General features: G+C 32.6%; 2 protein-coding genes and 3 non-coding genes across 5 annotated transcripts; 1 reads left to right on the top strand and 4 right to left on the bottom strand.

The window, feature by feature from the left end:
- Nucleotides 1-93: 93 nt before the first annotated feature.
- On the bottom strand, nt 94-3,761 carry LOC111984800 (ABC transporter I family member 20; the record flags this gene model as incomplete). The annotated part of the gene is given in 4 exon segments (XM_065764111.1): nt 94-189; nt 1,043-1,162; nt 1,757-1,890; nt 3,387-3,761. Coding segments are annotated over 4 exon segments (525 nt in total), but the record flags the coding sequence as incomplete, so codon positions are not given.
- A 3,732-nt stretch (nt 3,762-7,493) lies between these two features.
- TRNAI-AAU (transfer RNA isoleucine (anticodon AAU)) lies at nt 7,494-7,567 on the bottom strand. Its single transcript has one exon. It is a non-coding gene; the product is annotated as a tRNA-Ile (tRNA).
- Nucleotides 7,568-7,746: 179 nt separating this feature from the next.
- LOC111984822 (uncharacterized) lies at nt 7,747-11,459 on the top strand. Its single transcript, XM_065764110.1, has 3 exons — nt 7,747-7,937; nt 8,497-8,665; nt 11,023-11,459. Exons 1-3 carry the CDS (start codon nt 7,878-7,880, stop codon nt 11,217-11,219), a joined length of 426 nt encoding a protein of 141 aa, XP_065620182.1. The 5' UTR covers nt 7,747-7,877; the 3' UTR covers nt 11,220-11,459.
- A 6,545-nt stretch (nt 11,460-18,004) lies between these two features.
- On the bottom strand, nt 18,005-18,081 carry LOC111984900 (small nucleolar RNA snoR31). The gene has a single exon (XR_002879976.1). It is a non-coding gene; the product is annotated as a small nucleolar RNA snoR31 (small nucleolar RNA).
- A 314-nt stretch (nt 18,082-18,395) lies between these two features.
- Nucleotides 18,396-18,502, bottom strand: LOC111984899 (small nucleolar RNA Z107/R87). The gene has a single exon (XR_002879975.1). It is a non-coding gene; the product is annotated as a small nucleolar RNA Z107/R87 (small nucleolar RNA).
- Between the last annotated feature and the right edge of the window lie 3,777 nt (nt 18,503-22,279).

The following is a 22,279-nucleotide window of genomic DNA, read 5'->3' as shown; positions in this document are numbered from 1 at the left end:
AAGAAAAGAAGAAGAAAAAGGAAAAAGCTTAAGATACATGATTCTGAAGAATTTACACTTGGTGAGATGGTGAGTGCTTAAAGATGGAAATACCTTGAATGGCTTGAGAAGACCCATACATATTTGCACTCGTCTTCTCTGACCATCAGATACCTTGTGCATCCTCCATGATAGATTGATATCCAGTACCTACATAACCAAGGAAACCATTTACGTAATGACAGTCCCAACAATGGTGCAACTGCACATGGTTTGTGGACTATGCATTTGTCTTCTCTTAATATTAGCTACCTTGCGCATCCTTCATGACATTGATATCTCAAATGCCTATGATTTACATGCAATTATCAATGCCCAAGGCACTGTTCCATTTCCATTCAAAATTTATTTATTCTTCTGTATATTATAAGAAGCCTCACAATCATACTCTTATAGTCGAATTCTTCATATAAATGAAAGAGGAATGTTCAATAATTACTATGTATATTGAATCATATGACAATCATGCAATGTAAAATTACTCTCTAAGTTAATCATCTAGGTTACTTCCCAAAAATGGAACTGACTGAAGCTAATGACTTTTACACCCTAGCCAATGACATAAGAAACATTAATGACTAAAATCAAAACACAGATATTGCTTCTGCTCTATCAGTAGAATATGAGAAAGACTCTTGTCCCACCTTCTTAGCTATTATTAGGGTGTGATAATGTCGAAACCTTGTGAAACTTGAGGCTTGTATAAAGATAGCTTTTTGAATATTTGGGCAATTAGTCCCTACTTCTGAGTTAGACCTCAACACTTCCTTTTCATAACATCCATTTACATAGACACGACATATGAGCCAATAAGCTCTAGTTCAAATAGCACCTCAACCTCATCCCTTTGTAAGAGCAATGAGGAGGGTTAGGTTGTAGGTTCAAACCCCATAGGGATGTAATTACCAATATATAAATAAAGACACAACATCTTGCAGGACAATTAGTTCAAGCTCACATCAATGAAGATTGTATCTCAAGGAAAGAACACACTGGTTCTTACCTTAATTAACTCATCTCTTCTTTGAGGATCAATACCTGCAACTCCATATATCATTTTTTCTGCAGAAACATCCATTTGTATTGCAACCTCAAACCCGGCAAACGCAACTTCTCGCTTCCACTGCAAGAAAATAATCCCCACACCCCCACCCCCAAAAAAAAAAAAAAAAAAAGCCTGATTACAACTATCAAAGCCTTCAAATTTTATTAGAACATGTTTTACAACATACTCAAGCAACTGCAAAATGGAATTGCTGAGAAAATTTGGGATTAAATGGATTTGAACTGAATCAAAATTTTGGAAGAAAAAAGAAAGAGGAATATATCTGGTTAACATTCAGAAACTAAGGAAATATTGGGAAAAATGTAATTCAAGAAATTGCAAAATTTTGTGATTTTATAACAGTGTCTGAATAATTTTGTATGTCATATCTTCAAATTTTCCAAAGAAAAGAAAATGGCAAAACATATTGATCATTTGGCCATATTTGATCCCAACTGGATTTATAAATTGTCTACGTGCCAGCAAAGTTGAAATTTATGCCAAAATTTTTATTGAAATTCTCATGTACAATCAAATCAGTTGTAACTTTCTTTGAAAAAAAGCATATATTTTATTCAGTTGTACAATCAGATCCTTGAAACAAAAGCATATATTTTATTCAGTATAACTCATACAAATTGTTCAAGTCAAAGAATAAAGAAAAGCATGAACCTCGCCACCAAGATAGCTGAGATCACCAGAAGAAGTCAATGTGGTGTCATGAAATGCCGATCTTCCAAGTATGCGGACCATATGGGGTTCAACCAAGTGCTTCCCTCCCAATATCTTCAGAATTGTCGTTTTACCTACAATAACAATCAATTAATACGCACACACCATGAGAATTTTTGTTCTGAATTGTTTGTTAGATTTGCTAAGAAATCGAAATAAAGGAAAATGAACAATTTTAAAAAATAAAATAAAATAAAATAATAAAAACTTGGAGCTTCACTATTGGCAAAACTTAGAAACAATTCCTTAGGTATTGTACCATAGGTTCTCCAATTGAATTCAATCACATGACTGTATTGACCAATGCAACATAACCATTATTATATTCATCTAAGAAAAATTAAATTCAATTATTGGTTTATGCAACTGCATGGTTGCCTTTAATTGAGAAATAGGGATTGTACCTAAAATTTTCCCCTTCACTATTTCTTCTTTTTCCCTTTATCAATAACCAAACAGATGCTAAATGAAATCATTCTTTCCATGTTACAATACTATCATTCAACAAACAAACATAACATTGTGGGTTCCATTTACTCCCATCTCAAAAAATTTATCATAGATTACTGAATTAAAATTTAACAAGAGCTAATATCATGCAAATTTCCTTCATTTTCTGATCAACCAAACAGCAAATCCAAGAAAATTCCCAGCTAAGAATCAAGCACACCAGAACAATGGTCTCCATCATTTCCATTTTGTTACTGATCTCTGCTCTAAATTCGTTCTTTTCATGAAAGTTCTCAGCAATCAAGTTCAACCAGAGCAATGGGTTCAACTTGTTAGAATGGTGGGTTTCAATTATCCGCATTTCGTAATAAAGAAAAACTATCACAAATTAACTAGAGAAACTATTTTTTAAAAATTCTCTGTTTCCAACTTTTATTTTCATTTTTCTTCACTTTTTCAGAAACCAAATTAAGACAATTATTAAGGTGACAAACTTATACAAATTGAAGAAAGTCATTACAATTTAACCACAAAAGCAACATCAAAATCTCTGGTTCCAACTTTTTTCTTTTTCTTTTTTTTTTTTTTTGTCTTCATTTTCTCGTAAACCAAATGAAGCATTAAACAGATTAGAGTATCAAAGAAAATTCTGAAGATGAAAGGCACTATAGATAGAACAAAAACACTACAATATAAGTATGTAACAAACAATAAAGTTTCTGGTTCCACTTTGACTCTTTTTTCTCCTCCATTTTCTCAGAAACCAAACAAAGCATTAAAGTAAGCAGAGCATCGAGGAAACTCTGAAGGTCAAAAAGAATACAAATTGAATGAGCCCCATTATAATTTAACCCAAGAGAAACACCATCAAAATCTCTGTTTCCAATTTTATATTTTCCTTTCCTCCATTTTCTCGGCAAGTAAACAGAGATTCAAGGAAACTCTGAATGTGAAAAAGAACAAAAATTGAACGAACCCCATTATAATTGAACCCAAAAATCAACACGTTAATATCTCAATTTCCAATTTTGATTTTATTTCCCTCCATTTTCTGGGAAACCAAACAAAGAGTAGTATTAACGAAAAAACAGAGTATGAAAAAAGAAACAGTAGAACGAACCAGCGCCATTGGATCCAACAAGGAGGCAGCGATCACCCGAGTGAAGAGAGAGAGAGAAATCTTCGATTAAAGGAGTGGAACCCGGCGGAGGATGACCGTCGATTCCTGGGTACGTGAATTTTAGACCGTTGATCTCTATCATTGGCTCTGACTTTTCACTTTGCTTCAAACCCATGTTTCAGAAACAGAGAGTTTCAGAAAGAGAGAGAGGCAGAGGCAGAGTTTTATGGAGGTCAAGTTGGTGAGTTAGGTGAGTCGGCGGTGAGAGAGAGACCGAATTGGGAGGCGTGGCAGAGTGACAGTCACATGAAAAGAGGAGTAATTAAAGAAACTACAAGTGAATTTGATGGGCTGCTCTCACCAAGTCCAATCCGGAAAAGTCTCTTTCTATTAAAATGGAAAAATAGACCTTTCCTATTTTAGCAAGGCTTTGTATTATTAGATTTAGAAAATAATATTTTAATCTTAAAATGAAAATCTTTCTAATTTATTTATTTATTTTAGAATATTACGTATTTTAATATGCAAAGAGAAAATAATAAAAACATTTGAGGTTCAAATCTCGTTCTCTTATTGTAACTATTGAGTTATAAAATAAATAAATAAATAGATTTGTTAATTAGCATGATCATGAGATCCATATCCAATTTGTGGAAGTGAGTCCAAAAATATATGATCAAATTAAGCTACAAGATTTGGAATAAGTTAAAGAACAAACTTTGTGATGAAATGAGGTTGGCAAACTTGATTAATCTAATTAAAACACCATTTTTTTTTTTTGGGAAAACATCAACCCATCACTATTCCGATTAAATTAGGTTTATTATTCACTAAACAATTCTAATAAGCTAGATACATTATTTATACAAATTATATATAATTTGACACTTAATTTATTAATTAAATATGTAATCATGATAAAATAGTTTATTCTACCAATGCAATGAAACTTGTGTACAATTAAATTTTTTTTTTTTTTTTTGTTACAACAAATGGGTGCATTGGGAATTTATCAATCCAATAAAATCATGTTTGGTTGAAAAAATCATTTAATCCAACTCAATCTAACACATGCACACCCTTAACTCTTACACATTCTCTAATCATTCACATTCTCTTCCTTTTACTTGTTTGTTTGTTTGTTTTTTTAAATCACATTCTCTCTTAATCATCACTACTATTCCCTTCTCTTGGTCAAAACAACTTCCTGTACTCTCCTCTTGTCCCCCCACGCCCCCTCCTTTCTCATCCCATAACTTATTATCTTAATTTATATTATTTCATAATAGTTGGCGTATGAAAGCTCAATAGTGCAAAACACTATAACTTATTTAGATCTCCAATTTTAAAATTACGGGTAAATTGCTTTTACTCTACTTAACTAAGTGTGAAATAAGAGTAAATGAAACGCAAAAAACCGGAACTACACTCCAGTGTGCAAACATAAACAATAAACAATAAATGTAAAGCACAAAGAATAAGGGAAGAGGGATGCAAACACAAGATAACACTGAGATGTGTTATCGAAGAGGAAACCAAAGTAAAACACACTAAAACAGTTGGCATATGAAAGCTCAATAGTATAAAACACTATAACTTGTTTAGACCCCCAATTTTAAAATTAAGGGTAAATTACTTTTACTCTACTTAACTAAATGTGAAATAAGAGTAAATGAAATGCAAAAGACTAGAACTACACTCTAGTGCGTAAATTTTTTTTTTTTTTTTAAATAACTATAAAAACCAAACTATATTATTAGTTAGCCAAGGTTTGAAACTAATTTGGAATCTAACAAATTGAGTCCTTTGGACTCGATTTTTGGAATGGACTAAACTCAATTTCAACATCGTCTGAAGCTAATGTGGATACTTTGTCCACATAGGCATTGAACTCGAGTCAAATGAACTCGAGTTATGTCTAATAGAAATCGAGTCCTACGGACTCAATTTGGTTGTTCTCTACTTCAACATCTGCGGAAACATCCTTGTTCTTCCAAGCCCCAAAACCCATGAACAAAACCAAAATACAAAACCCAAAACAAATACCTGATCAGATCGCCACCTAGGTTTAGTCAGAATTGTCACTTGGGTTGCTTCTCCTCGTCGCCTGGCTTGCTTGGTTCTCACTTTAGATCTACAGCCCCAACTGCAACATCACTGGAGCAACGGCAAGAAACACCCACATTAACTTCGACGTGTTTAGCCTTTGCCGCCATCGCCTGATTTCGCCGCCTGGGTTGCTTCGTTCTCTGGTCCATCATTCATTGGGTATGCTAGGTAACGAAATTGAGTCCAGTAGACTCAATTTCTATGTATAAAAATTGAGTCTAGAGGACTCGATTTCTATGTACAAAAACCGACCTCAATGAACTCGATTTTTGGGCCTACGTGGACACTTTCAACTATTGGCAAAATAGGAAACTCGAGTACAATATATTTGAATTGTTAGAAACCAAGTATGTTTGAAATGTTGCCTAACTAATAATATAGTTTGGGTTTTATAGTTATTTTTTTAAAAAAATCCTGCTGGCAATGCATCTCGTGAGTTGGCCTAGTCGCAAGATGAGTCACGAGATGCCTTTTGGCATTTGACTCTTCAACTTCTAGTACGTACTTCTCACATGGCCTTTCGCGGGTTGTCCACTCACAAGCCTATCGCGAACTTCATGGTTCTTCACAAATCTTCACCAAACTCTCACACTCAACCCTTACATTAAATTCCACAATCATACAGGGAAATGATTGACTAAAATACAATTAAATTTGACATGAAATTAATGCCAACAAAACATAGTTGAAAATCATAACTTTACAGTGTACAATAAAAATAGTGCTAATGGTGAACTCAACGAAATAAGATCCTATCTATTTCACTAGAAAGATACACTTAAAGTTGGTGTACAATAAAAGTTGTGTATTCTTAATTAAGAAATAGATTCATTTCAAATGAAGATAATCATTTCAAAACAACTTCCTACTCTCTCTCTCTCTCATCATTTATTTTCTTAATTTGTTTTATTTCATAATAGTTGATGTGTAATAAAAATAGTGCCAATGATTTTAACTCAACGGAATAGGATCCTCTTCCTTTCACTAGAAAGTTACAGTCATTCTCTTCCTTTTATTTGTTTGTTTGTTTGTTTTTGTATTTTTTTTTTTAATCTCACATTCTTTCTCAATCATCACCATTTCTTCCACTCTTTGGCTCAAAAAAACTTCCTACACTCTTTTTTTTTTCCCTCCCTCTCACCCCATCATTTATTATCTGAATTTATTTTAATTCATAATAGTTGGTGCACAATAAAAATAGTGCTAATAGTGAACTCAATTAGAAAGTTACACTCAAAGTTGATATACAATAAAAGTTGTGTATTCTCAATCAAGAAATGGAGAGAATGGAGAGATGATCATTTCCTTGAGTATGGAAGAACTAACCACCTTAGCATTTTTTGAAAAAATTTGGATGCAATTTGTGAAAAAATAGTTACACTAAAAGTTGTGGATGCAATTTGTGAAAAAATAGTTACACTAAAAATTGTGTATTCTCAATCAAGAAATAGATTCATTTCAAATGGAGAGAGGATCATTTCCCGACTTTGAGTATAGAAGATCTAATCACCTTAATATTTTTTTGAAGAAAGTAGTTGGAAGCAATTTGTGGAAAAATAATTTTAAAATATAATTTGTAAGGACAGATTTAAAATTGGAAGAAAGAAAAAAGTTGGAAGCAATTTGTGGAAAAATAGTTTTAAAATATAATTTGTAAGGACAGATTTAAAATTGAAAAAAATGTTTTAAAATAATGTGAAAAAAGTAGTTGGAAGCAATTTTTTAAAATATAATTTTTAAGGACAGATTTAAAATTAGAAAAAAAAGAAAAAAGTTGGAAGCTATTTGTGGAAAAATAGTTTTAAAATATAATTTGTAAGGACATATTTAAAATTGAAAAGAATGTTTTAAAATAATTTGAAACAAATAGTAGGAAGAAATTTGTGGAAAAATAGTTTTAAAATATAATTTGTAAAGAAAGATTTAAAATTGGAAAAAAGAAAAAAGTTGGAAGCAATTTGTGGAAAAATAGTTTTAAATTGGGAAAAAAAAGGTTAATGGCCCATGCAGGTCTCGAACCTGCGACCTTCGCGTTATTAGCACGACGCTCTAACCAGCTGAGCTAATAGGCCAGTTATGTTTAAACGCATAAAATACATTTTGAAAACAATCAATATTCATCAATGAAACTCTGAAGCAACATTCGAATCGGATCTTCGGATCTCACCCCCGCAAAGTTTTTTTTTTTTAGAATAAACGGCAGACCCTGCGAATTGATCCATTTATATGCTTCATCATCAGTCTTCCCCGCAAAGTTTTTTTTTTTTAGAATAAACGGCAGACCCTGCGAATTGATCCATTTATATGCTTCATCATCAGTCTTTCTTAACTCATCTTTGATCTATCTCAAAAGTTTATCAGATTCCAAAATTGCCCTTTGGAATGGCAGCTATTTACAGCCTCTACATCATTAACAAATCAGGTGGTTTGATCTTCTACAAGGTAAATATCTATGTATTTATATATATACTTTTCTGTTTGTTTCCCTAGAAAGTTCCATTTTTTGTTTTTCTGATAAATTTTTCTCGAGAAAATTGGAAGTGGGTATGAAAGCAAACTGTTTGAATGGGGTGTATAACTATTATATGCTATGTTTGGTGGCTGAGACAATGTGGGAAATCAAAACAAGACAAATGGAATTTTGGGGATTGAGAAAGATTTGACCTTTTCACTTTGTAGGAGTCTTAAATAAAACAGATGGGTATTTTGTATATTTCATGTTTTTCCCCGTAAAAGTTTCAATTTTCCATGGAAACAAGCATAGTGTTAGTGATTTGCATATTGGGTATGTTTAATTTTTCTTTTGAATTATCTTTTAGACATTTTGGATCATGCGTACCCAGAAAATTTTGAACTTTGAATGAAATAGGATTGTGGGTCCGTGGTTATAGTGGAGATTTCCTGCAAAAGTGTTATTTTTCATAGAGAAAAGTAGATTTTATTTTCAATGGAAATAGAGCTTGTTTGATGAAATCTCTGTGTGTTTGTGTTTGACAATCAGGATTATGGGTCTGCTGGACGGATGGACACAAATGATAGCTTGAGGGTAGCGAGTTTATGGCACTCGATGCACGCAATCTCTCAGCAGTTATCGCCGGTTGCTGGTTGTTCGGGCATTGAGCTTCTTGAAGCCGATACATTTGATCTCCATTGCTTCCAATCACTTACTGGTATGTTTCAATGTTAACTGATCGCCCTTGAGCATAGGAAAAAGAGTTGATGACTGTTGCGTATAAGAAGCTAAGCATAGTTATTGGTAATCCATATCTTGCTAATCTAATGAGCCTCATCCAATTGTTGATGGGTGCATATCACTCTTACGTTTTTTTAAGATTGTAATCTTCCCTTGGGGCCAAAACATGTCAAATAATCTTGCAAGTGTCAAGATATGAAAAAATATTTGATAATTGTGCATACAAGAGTTAGAGAGACTTTTTTGCACCTAGGTGTTGCATATCTAATAAGCCTCATTGGAATGCAGACTGGTACTTTATTTAGTCATGCAGTTATGTCAAGCATTGCCACTTTTGTGGTTTAATGAACTGAAACGCAGTTGTATGGAGAAATTTATGCTGTGACATGCTAAAATCTAATGATTTTAGTTAGCAACTTATATATTGCAAGTTGATATTAGATATTTATGACAATAGGGTGGCTTTTTGTTTATTTCTTCCATGGTCTGGAAAAGTGTGCTGGTTTGTGACATCAGTTTCCTTTTCACTAACGGGATCATCTCTTATGATGTTGGTGTCTTAAGAGCCACTTTTGAACATAAGATAACTGTTGGGGGTTGCTCACTATCTAATTATTTATGTTATTGATTTGCATTGGAGTTTTTGAACTCTTTACCTAAATGATATGTACAAAAGAAAAAGGGTGGGGGGGGGGGGGGGGGGGGGGGTTAAAATGATGTCCGCTGTATTTTTGTAGTTACTTATGCAATTTATCATAAATAGTTGGATACTGGAAAACGGTTCTTTTTTCTGGAATTTTTTTATTTTATTTTATTATTACCATTTTTAACAACTTTGAGATGCATGACATGAGGTTCACTTCCTAACTATTGAATTTTAAATGTGGTCACATTTTGATTGCCATAGCATTCAAATTCCATAAAACAAATAAATTTTCAAATTTAACAATCTATACCTCAGACATGTATTCACATTATTTGAAAATTAACCAACAATAAAATTTAATCCTTCAATGTTGGTATTTTTTTTGTCAGGAGCCTTGTAGCCCAACTAGCCCCCCTTGGTTAGTTTTGCTCTTGCATTTATATGGGCCCCTTCTATCTGGTATTTGACCTTTGCAATATTACCATTAAGTTGAGATTCTCCAGGGCCGGCTCCCCTACAGTCCAAAATTCTCCCATTCCCTCCCGTTTTAATCCGGATGCAAGACACGTGGCAAATAAAAAATCTAATGGTGAAAAACAAAGCCACCTTGAAATGTATTTTATTTCAATTTTACCCACACCTTCAGCGATCTCCCTTGCAAACCCACAGCCCATACACCACTGTCCTTGGCAGCGGAGCCATCTGAAATTCTACCTAGAAACACGACAGTTGCATCCTTCACAGATAGTCAAGATGGATTACTCTATAGATTCTATACTGCGTGATTATATGCAGATTCTTCAACACCGGCTAATCAACGTCCTAGTGGGGAATGAAACAACAAGGAGGCCAAGTTAAAACTTCTATGAGATAAGGTTTTGTATTGACACAGTCAAAGAGGCAATATCTTTTATTTGGGTAATTTGTTTTAAAAAATAGAATAGATGCTGGGTTTGATTACTTTGAAGTGAAATGGAGCAAAACCCACAAAAGTTATGCCTAGATCTGAGATATCCAAAACCTAAGAAGTGAATTTTGGTGAAATTCATTAAGATTTTTGATGTTTGGAAGAGGATTGGAGCAAAACCCAGATGGTGAAATAGGGTTTTCAAGTACTGAATGAGAATTGGTTAGACCCATATGGAGTTTTTGTGGATTTGTGCAAAAATGGAGATAACCTAGAAAAGAATTGGAAGTTTCCACATGATTTTTTTGAGATTTTTTTTTTTTTACTTGCAGAAGAGATGTAGAAGAGATGTAACACCAAGAGCTTTTCAGAATGACGCCAGTAACACCAAGGTTTCCGGCACTATTTCCGATGGCTTCTTGCCATATGCTACCAAGGGCAGTGATGTATGGGCTGAGGGTTTGCAAGGGAGGTAGCTGAAAGGTGTTTGAACAAAGCAATAAATTACATTTCGAGGTGGCTTTGTTTTTCACCATTAGATTTTTCATTTGCCACGTGTCTGGCATCAGGATTAAAACAGGAGAGAATGGGAGAATTTTGGACTGGAGGGGAGCCTGCCCCAGATTCTCCCTCATGAGTAAAGGAGTAGTCTTGGGTTTTACTACACTCTACTATACACTTTGGAAGTGAAATTTAACACGAGTTGATCTTAAATAATGAGCTTGTAATTGATGTTCTTTCTGGAAAAATTAGACTTACAGATTAATTGCTTTTTTGGCAGGGACAAAGTTCTTTGTGGTCTGTGAGCCTGGGACGCAGCACATGGAAGCTCTCTTGAAAGTCATCTACGAATTGTATACAGATTATGTCTTGAAGAATCCCTTCTATGAGATCGAGATGCCTATACGGTGTGAGCTTTTTGATATCAACCTATCGCTGACAGTACAGAAGGAGCGTGTTGCCTTGTTGGGCCGATGATCTGCACTGGATCTTGGATCTGATTTGATCTTTTTTGATCTGTTACCTTCGCGTGTACATTTTCAGAGCAATCTTATCTTCTAATTTGTAGAAGATACTTTATATGTGATTTATGTCACACACTGGTGTTAGTTTTTGAAAATCACTAAGCAAGTGAGGTATGAGATATTCAACAATGGAGAGGAATTCTTTGTACTGGAGTATGCAAAAATCATCATGTTAAAATTTATTAAACTTGTAGACTCTGTATGTGTCATGGCCTTCTCGGTTAGGTTATTGACTGTGCTCTGTTAGTCAAACCTCAAACCTTTTCACATTAATGTTTTGCTGAAATGAGGCTAATAAGAGTGAATTTGGATTTTTTAAGCTTCAAATATCACTGCAGGACATACATCCAGCTAAATCTTTGCTCACACCCACTGAATAAACTTCCAATGGCTTAAGTTCATATCAGATATCAATTTCATGAAAACAACGATTTTCTTAACATAATCTATTCATAATTTATTCCCCCATTTATATATTCATGTCACTTAAAGGGTTCACATGTAGTTTCTTGAAAAAGCTTCACATTGTCAAAACCAAAATCTTCTCCATTTTAGATAGTTAGGGGCTGTTTGTTTGTTTGTTTGAAAAAAAAAAAAAAAAAAAATTTTTTTTTAATATTTTAATTTTATCACTCCTTATCCAATTTTTGGCACTCATCACTTAAAATACCCCAATTTCCTCTACTCCACCCGTTTGGCACATTTTTTTTTTTTTTTCCAGTTTCTCATCACTCAATTTTTTCTACTTTTTGTGGGATCCATGCCTGATTCCTCACTCAGAAATGCCTGACCCATGCCTGTCAGCTTCTCATTTCCCCTTCCCCTTTTAGCCCAGTTTATTCTTGTTCTTCTTCTTCATCTACCTCCTCCGTCTTCTCCATCAAACCCAAAACCCCATCTCCAAAACCCCATTTCCCAAAACCCCATTTCATCAAAGCCTCCACAAACCCATCTCCTCCACCGCAACAACAGCCAAAACCCATCTCAGGATATTATGGTCACTCAGCCAAAACAATAGCTATTGATATTGTTTGATTAAAGAAGATGAAGAAATAGTAACAGCTCCTAAGTATTTTGAAATCTTATATACGTAAGAGATATTATGGTCACTCAGTTTAATGTTTTCTTAATATAACTATTTGAAAAATAAATACAAAAGGTTTTTTTTTTTTTTTTTTTGAGAATATTAAGTATTTTTTTAATACACACACAGAGAGAGGGGAGAAGGTTTTTAAAAAAAATTTACAGTAGTGTATATCCAAAATGGCATAACTCTTGGATACACAGTACAGACTTTAAACCTGTTTAACTTACACTCATTTTCCAATGTGAGATTAACCCACTGTTTTTTCTTTTAAAAATACTAAGGGCGTGTTTAGTAGACTGTAATAGGTGTTGTAATGTAATAGTTATTCCTATGGTTTAGTTATTCTTTAGTTTGGTTATATTTTTATTACAAGGAATAGTCATTCCTTATGAATAGCTATTCTTCAAAATGAGGAATAACTATTCATTTTTAAAAGGTGGTATTAGTTATTCCTTAGTAAGTGCAATAATTTTTATACTTAATATATTTTCAAATAAACAAACTTTCCATATACATCTAACAATTTTAAAAATAAAAAATCATAAAAAATAGCACACATCTCTCTTAAATTTAAAAATAACAATTTTTAAGGATATATAATTATATGGGTAAGATATTTCCTAAAATAAATGTTAAGTTTCATTCTAATGTTATAAGTTACAACCAAACTAATGAATATATTTAGTTATTACATTACAACATACTTTATTACTAGTAATAAAGATTAAGATTCTTGTCGTAATCCTCATTCAATGTACTAAACGTATCCTAAGTATTTTTTAACACACACACGGGGAGAGAGGAGAAGGTTTTTTAAAGAAACTTACAGTTGTGTATATCCAAAAGTGCCTAACTCTTGCAAATCAAACATTGATTTGCAACCATATATCCTTCAACTGAAACAGGTTAAACTTGGAATATATGTTAAGGTTTCCCATCTAAAACATATGATTCATGAGACTATGCATATGATTCATGTGGGACCCAGCTGCTGTGAGAGAGATAGCATATACACCCGTAACATAATATACTATCTCTACTAAGAAATGGATTACACTTATCACCTATGTGATATCAAACTACTAGCAAAGACAAAATCATGTCCTATTAATCATTTGAGTAATATATTCGTTTACACCGTTTGCAGCATCTAAGGTTTAGAACATAGGGTGGGAAATTTTATTGATTAAAATTGAGTTCATGCTGTTATAGGTGTTAGCTAGAACCCATGCCTTGGCCAACTGAGTAATTTTCTTGTACTTCTTTTGTTGTGACAACTGATAAGCCATTTCAATCTTGCGTTGAATATTCTTGTATTCTGTCACACTCCTGTGGAGAGATCTTTTTAGAGAAGGATCGGTGTGATTCTTGCTAAACTCTATGAAAGTCTGCAGAGTTGCTTGAGCTCGGTTTTTTGTTAGCTCAATAGAGATTAGTGAGAGTTTAGGCAAGTCTGCTGAACGAGTATGCGGATCACTCTCAAAAAGTCTCAAACAAAAATCTTTGTCTTCAACTTTGGAGCAAACTTTTCCCAAGATTTCATGAGAAATTTGTAAAGAAGGATGTATGATAAGGGCAGCCACTGACAGAAATAGAGCAAGGACTGTGAGAGTGTAGGAAGCCATTTTGGCTCTTCACAGAGGTTGTTCTTTAGGTAATGAAAGCTAAGGAAATAGTAGTGACTATTGATTCTATGAAGAATGGTTTATATAGGACTAGGATGATGTTAAGAAGTTACCCTTAGGACATGGACAATAGGTAGGAATAAGCATATTAATTAATCGTTAAATATATATTTTAATTTATACTTTTAAATATTATTAAGCATTGACTTTTTAATGGGTTCTAATTAGCTCAACTGGTAAAATATCTGATGGTTGAATAAGAGATCTGAAGTTCAATCCTCGCCTACACCAAAAACTGATTGGTGCCTAAAACTGATTGGTGCCTTGGTCTGATGATAAAGAGCATCATTAAGAGCGGATGCTATAGGTTAAAACTCTCTAAAAAAAAAAGCATTGATTTTTTATTTAATGGAGTATTAATTTAAGAGTAATTATGGATAATAAATTGAATTTATGACTAATGAATGATATTTGAAAATTAGAATACAAACTAAGAATGAGTTCAAATCCTTTGTCCCACTCTTTCTGCTCCACTATATACTCCACAAATAAAAACATGCCACATGTCTATCTAATTTATTAAATGCTAAATTCATGTCTTTTATTGTTTCAATTTCCTAAAATAAATAAATAAATAGCCCATCATATTTAGGTAATTGAAATAATAGAAGGCATAAATTTAGCATTTAATAAATTAGATGGACATGTGGCATGTTTTTATTTGTGGAGTGTATAATGGATCAAGAAGAGTGGGACAGAAGATTTGGACTCACTAAGAATAAGATCTAAAAGAGCGAATAAAATAAGAGAAAAGTTAAAGAATGCCCTAAGGGCATTGGTTTAGAAACTTTTTTATGAGAAAAAAAAAAAAAAAGAACTGACTTTTTTAATAGCTTTTTATATTTCTCATAAAAATGGTATCAAATTTTTCTTAAAATGACACCTGCTAACATAATCCATAATTGATTTTATGACAAATTAGTGGTAGACCTACACGATACGTGAGAATATATAATCATTTTGAGATGTGGTATAATCAATAATGTATAATTTATTCTCTAAATTTATTGTAGATAATTTGTTTTCCCTAAAAATTAAACAATTTCTAAAAGTAATTTTCATCTCTCTATTTTTACAAATATATAATTTTTATAATTTTTGGTATTTTTGATTGATATTATTATTTTATTTTTGAAGTGGTCCATATTCTTCTAAATTCTAAATATTGTTATTAAGCATTTTTAAAGACTAAATTGGATGAAAATGGACCAATGTGGACCGAATGCTGAACCGAAATTAGTAGACATAACTAAAAAAAAATTATAAAAATTATAAAATTATAAAATATAGTGATGTAAAACCATAATCTATGATAAAAAAAAACGTATTCTAATGTGATGGAAGTGGTTTGTTGTTAAAGTAACATTAATATTGTAAGGACCAGATTTGAGTCCCTAGCCCAAAAGGTGGATGGACTTAGGCCCAAAAAGCCCAAAACAATGAATTTGCAGAAAGTGGGTTATAAAACTGGGCCTTAATGAATCAAACAACAACTAAAGTGGATTCAGATGACGAGAGAATGAAGATAGACAAGTTTACACTAAGGAAAATCGTCCTTGGAACAGTCCGAGGAGATCAGTTCTTATATATTTCTCTCAAGTTTGGTTACAAATGCAATTCTTGATTGCTACAGTCTTTTTCTCTTAATTTCTCAATCCATTTCTCTCATTGCCCTCTTCTTCCTTTATACAATCTTCCCCTTTCATCTCTACCCTTCATGTGCAGACCAGATGGTTGGTGTTGATACTTGTCCCATCAACACCTTCTTGAAGTCTTTGTGTAGTAGCTATAAAGCTGAAAACCACTGTTCAGGTATCACTTCCACATTAATGCGGCCAGAGAGTTAATTGCAAAGAATTTAATGCGGTGGTAGCAATTTTCCCTTGAGATATTTCATGGCCTCTTTTTGTCTTGTTCCTTTTGGATACTTATCCGCATTAGTGGAATTGTCCCGGACGTTGCTCTTGGTGTCAAACCATACCTTCTGACCTTGGCCTTGCTCAGCCGAGGAAATATTCATCCTCGGACCGTCTTCTTAGTCGATCGTGATCAGACTTCAACTATTCACTTACCAATATGGACTCTTATAAAGGTGTTTACTCGTCCTCAGACTACTTAATGTCCTCGGATTGGGCCCTTGGCCCAATATACCTTACAGATACGTACTCATAGGCCTATCACCCCTACAAATATGATTTGTTATTACATTAATATTTTAAACTAAATTATTATATATGCATATGTGATTCCATGTACTTGTTGAATTGGTACCATGTAGAGAAAGTTGGTACACCACAAAAAAGCATAATGGGAAAATCACTTGCATGTAATATTTTATACAAAAATCAATATAAAGGGAAAAAAACCCTTTGCTAAGAGCTTTATTATCTCTATCTCTTGAAGTAAATTTAAATGACATATTGTTCTCTAAGTAGGAGCTGAACTAGACCCTTTAACTTGGCATTGAACACTTCATTAGGATGAATATGAATACAATGGTGGAATGAGATATTTTTCAGGCAAATATAAACTAAAAATAAATAAATGGATTCTCCCCCAAGATGTCTTTATTACATGTATTTTCTATTATAAGTTACATTTAGGTTCAAGAATGTGCAAAGTCATGGTTTTGAAAAGTGATGGTCATATCATGATTCATGAGTGATAAATTATAATTAGTTTTAAAAATGGGTGAAGGCATAATACATTATTGATTATTGCATACATCAAATATGACTACTAAGATGTTAAAAAGTTACTATACAAGAGCTTATGTAACCACCGCACACCCTTGGCACAATGGTTACTTCACAATTATGAGTACTTGTGGGGTGTGGGGGTAAAAGCCGGGGCTCAAGTCTCTAGGAAGGNAGATGTAAGAAGTTACTGTATAAGAGCTTATGCTGACTAAGATTTATCTTATAGGTTCTGAAATTCAAGATGCACTTCCAAATATTTGACTTTTCAGAAAATGAAAATAAGTCCTAGAATCTGAGTATAATAAGGTGGCCCTGGTTTTATAATACAGGTGCACCTTCTGATGTAATTCATCGCATTCAATTACAGTTTTCTCCTCTCTCTCTTTACCCTCCCCACCCCACACCACCAACCCACCACCCCACCCCCCCCCCCCCAAACACAAACACACCTTTGTTTTTACATCCTTTCCAGCCACTGCTTGTCTTGGAACCACATATATTTCATATCCATACCTTCAGCCTAATTTAATTTGTTATAGACCACATAAGATTAAGGTTATAACCAACACTGACCTAGTGTAAAGTTAGTCTTGAAAAATTATTTTTCTACCATAGATTCTAATCATGCCCCTCGTAGAGAGCATATTATATACTTTAATAAATAGTACTATTAACAAAAATTAATATTTTTTTGAACATATCTACTTACAATATTTACAAATTTGAAAATTAAAATTAAAAAAAAAAAAAATTTGCGGGAAGCACAGGTTATTATCTAATATACATCTAAAAGCTGAAATGTAATATTTATTATTGCTACACTATCGTTAGGTCATATCAGCGGTTATATCATAATTTTCTTTCCACCATTTCTTAAAAAATATGTATATAAATATTAATGTATGCAATAATGCATTATGCCTTTACTCATTCTCAAAACTAATTATAACTTATTAATCATGATATGACTATCACTTTTCTAATTAGTAAAGGAAGTAATTTTAGAATTTCCCCCATACTGTGGTTTGAATAATTTTAGAATTTGCTCTATTCTAATTAATAAAGCAACTAATGCTATAATATAAATGAGAGAAAATTCATGAGTACAAACCTAACCTGGCAAGAAAACCTCTGCGACATTCTTAATAGTTATTGCAGGTCATGATCTTTTTCCGCTGGATGATTTTTTTTATATCGAGCTTTTTTGTTGATCTATTGTCAAGCTTTACTAGGCTCATATTTAGCAGGTGAGGACTCAACAATGTTAATAGATTCATAAATAAGTTGTTAAACATCACTTAGATTAAGTGTTGGATTTAATTTATTTCACTTCATCCTAGTCTATAAAAGAGAATTAAATAAAAAAATAAAACAATTAACTAAATAATCAAAACTTAAAAAAAAAAGAAAAAAACGAAAAAAAAAGCTAACTCAGAGGAAGAAATAGATGGATTACTCAGTGTTGGCTTTAAAGTCTTAGGTTTGGTTCTGCCAACAAACTTACAACTCAGAAGAGGGAGTTAAGAATCCTCAATTGTAACCATCAAATTTTCCCACAAACAAATACAATATAAGGGGGAAAAAATCTAACACACTTAATGCCCTATTTGGATTATAAGAAAAATGTAGAAAAACTTTCTGAGAAAAAAAGAGATAGAGATCACTCAGGTCAGCGGGGTTGTCAACACGCAAAGTCCTCTAGAGTGTAGAGGAGCCTGCTTTCCGGTCTGTTGAGCTTGAATTTCTTGTGGACATCACTGTGATCTTTCAACTCAAAAACCAAAAACAATAACATACAAAAACAGAGAGACTCATGAGCATACAAGTACAAAAGAAAGATAAGAGAGGATGAAACCCAAGGAAAACTAGTGACAAAAGTTTTATGGGGATACGAGTATTCATATTCCAACCAATATTCTTGACCCAAATGCCATAACCGGGTAGAGCATTTTTTGTATTCTATTTAAGTTAAATTACAAATTATATTCTCTAATTTTGTCTAAAATGTAATTTAGTCATATAACTTTTGATTTATTCCATTACTATCCATCAAAATTGCCTTGGTCTCTAAAAATAAGCATTGTAATTTTGATTTATCATCGATTTTGATAGTAAATCATAAAAAAAAAAAAATTATAATTGATTGAGAAATCAAACAAAAGAAACAACCCTTTACACAACGTCATTTCCTGAAATCTTCCAATTTCTTGTAATAAATATGTGAAATTGTTTTTCTATCTTTGAAAAATAGAAATTCATACCCTATTTTAGTTTTTTTTTTTTTTTTTGAATTATTCCATTTTAAGGATATTTAAGCTGGTATTTGTCATTTGATTTTTTGTTTTGAAATTTTTTGGTGTGTGTGTGTGTGTTTGTTTGGTTACCAAGAAATTGGCATGAAAGTTAAAAGAAAAAAATGAAAATAAAAAATAAAACACAAATGCCACATAAGTTGTAGATGTGAATTTTTCTAAAACCAGTTAAATATTTCCTTAATTGTGATTAAGTGACATGTAAGCAATATATTTGCCATATCAACATTTTTCATGAGTTAGATGATGACAAGGAGCACACTGAAGTGGGTATATAAAATGCATAGATTAAATTGACAGAAGTTTTTCTAATGACCAAAATGAAACTATCTCTAAAAGTCAACAACTAAAAGGAGAAATACTAATTATTTATCTTATTTCTATTGACATGAAACAAAATATTGTTTTCATGTTTGATAAAATAAGTTATTATTCTATTTTTACAAAATTAATGAATAATTTATAATTGGAAATGTTTTATTATGCAAAGCATTAATCTACCGATACAAATCAATAATAATAAATCATTCTTAACAGTTATTGTGGGTCATGATCTCTTTCTGCTAGATGATTGTTTTTATATCGAGCTTTTTTGTTGATCCATTTTGTCAAGCTTTACTAGGTTCATTTTGCTCCAAATAAATACTAACAAATTAAATCATTTTTTTTTTTGAGGAAAAATACCGAGCATTTTAATTCAAGTAATAGGAACATCAGAATTAACAAAACGATGAATATCTAATAGGACAGACTTCATCAAGACTAACAATAGAAAAGACAACTTTGTCCTCTTAACTAAAACATGGGCTACAGAGTTGCTCTGCCTCCTAGTATGAGAGGAGGTATGAGCTCTAAGAGAGCTTGCCATAGATGTAATTTCTTTAACAATATGACCAAAAACCGATAGAAAATAATTTTTTGTAGTGATAGAGTTGCAAAACACTTCCGAATCTCCTTCAAAAACTGACTGAGATATGCCCAATTCAGAGATAAATTGGACTGCCCTTCGTGCAGCAATAGGTTCCAGCACTACAACTGAATGGGGAAGGGGAATTTTTTCTGATAATGCAGCAAGCACCTCACCTGTTTCGTTCTGGACTACCACCCCAATCCTAGCTTCCCTCATTTCTTCAAAAACTGCCCCGTCATAAACAAATTAATAATCTTGATTGTTCTCAAATGATGAGCTTAATACAAAGTATATGCCATTTGGGTCAAAACAAATGTTTGACTGACTGCTTTATGCAGCATTCACATGGTCCTTACGTAATTTCTTGACAAACTAGGTGTAGAAAAATGTACATATTTATCGCCTTTTTTATTTTTTGAGAAATTTTTTTGAAATCCTTAAATATAATTTTAAATTCTAAAAAGACAACCGAATACATTTTTGTTTTGATGCATGAAATGAAAAATTGTTGTAATAAATTAAAAGGAAGGAAATTTTTGCAATAAATTGATACCAATTATTTTTGAAATTTATTACAACAAAAATTTCGAACTAATATCTTATTGCAACAAAGTTATCATTACAATAATTTGATATTAATTATTTTACCATCTATTGCAATTACAAATACAAAATTGTAATGAATATATCATTGCAATAATCTAATACCAATTATTTCATAATCTATCGCAATGAGAAAATGAAGTAATTATCTATTACAATTAAGATATTATTGCAATAATTTAATCCAACTTATTTTGGTAAATTATTTGCAATATATTGCAATAAAATTTATGAAGTAATAGCCTATATAGATATTTGAAATAGTAAATTGTTTATTACATCAAAGTTGTCATTAAAATATTTGGAGCTTATTGCAACAAAAGTTTTTATTGCACAAACTTATTACCTCAAATTTTATAGCAACACCTCATATCAACTGTTGCAATGACTCTAATGTTATTGCAACGATTTTCTTCTTGTCCCAAGAAGAATGAGCTCAAGCTAGATAACAATACAAACCTAAAACGCTACATATGCAATGGATGCAAGGAATATGGTAGTAATGGAATGAGATACAGATGTTGTACATTTTTAGACCCCTTAAACACAACCAGATTAACCTAGTTATTTAGCCAAGTGATTAACTTAGATAAATTATGCAAATCTAGGTTAACACATATAAATCATATCATTGAACAATGGAAAATAAATAACACAATGATATGATGACCCAGGAAAACCAAATAGGTAAAAACCTAGGGAGGATTTAACCTAGCTATCCTCAAGGTAAAAAGCAAATTCACTATGAAAGAATTGAAATTTGTACAATAAGACTTAGACTACTAACATCATATTGCTACCACAAGTAGAAAACTTACTACCATGACCCCATGATAGCTCCGAGTCTACGGACTACTTCTTTCCTTGGCCTTTGCAACACAAGCACCCACATTTGTGACTTTGAGATTCCACTCAAAGGTTTAGCAACACAAACTCTCCTATTTGTGACTCCAAGACCACCCTTAAAGGTTTAGATCATCAGTACCTTTGATGACTAGAGAATGCAGCAACTTCTACAATATCGGATCTTGAGATTTTTCAAGGAATAACATCGGTAGAAGACATGAGAGAGCTTTTTGGTGCAAAACCCTAGATACAAAAGAGGCACACTCTTCTCTCTCTGAAAAGCCTTATAAAAATGTGCTTAAGGTTTCCTTTATATACTAGAAGAAGCACATCTAAAACCCTAATCCTTAATGGGCTTGAACTGCTGTTTGGGCTTAATTAAAATTCTGTAGATATGACTTTCGATCGGTCAAGCTTGTCTTTCGATCGATCGAACTAGGCAGTTTCTGAACTCCTCTTTCTGTAGCTTGCTTGTTTTTGAATCTTGACTTGAATCACCTTGAGCATTGTCTAATAATACCTATAGACTCTAAGATCTATATCTAGACAAGTTTGTGTTCACGATTTGCCAATTGTTCTAAACTTTTAGAACCTAACAGACGTAAAGATTACAATTATAGTCTTCACAAAGATTGCATGTTTAGCAAGCCCACCAAAACCCATGAAATCTCAAAAGACTTCATTTTCAAATTCTATGAGCAACAACCTCCTTCAGAACACTACCGCAAAAGAACCAAGAGATATTATAATGCTTGTGGGAAACACGTCAAAGGTTTCATCTACCATTGCCTTGAAGAGGACTTGGATTTGCACCCTTGTTGTCTCAATCTCAAGAAAGAATTCCAAATTGGTTGTGTGAAATTTCACCTTC

Source organism: Quercus suber, unplaced genomic scaffold (genome assembly GCF_002906115.3).
Source record: "Quercus suber isolate HL8 unplaced genomic scaffold, Cork oak 2.0 scaffold_541, whole genome shotgun sequence".
Classification (NCBI taxonomy): domain Eukaryota; kingdom Viridiplantae; phylum Streptophyta; class Magnoliopsida; order Fagales; family Fagaceae; genus Quercus; species Quercus suber.
Note: the sequence above shows the minus strand (reverse complement) of the source record. Positions and strands in the feature narration are given on the sequence as shown.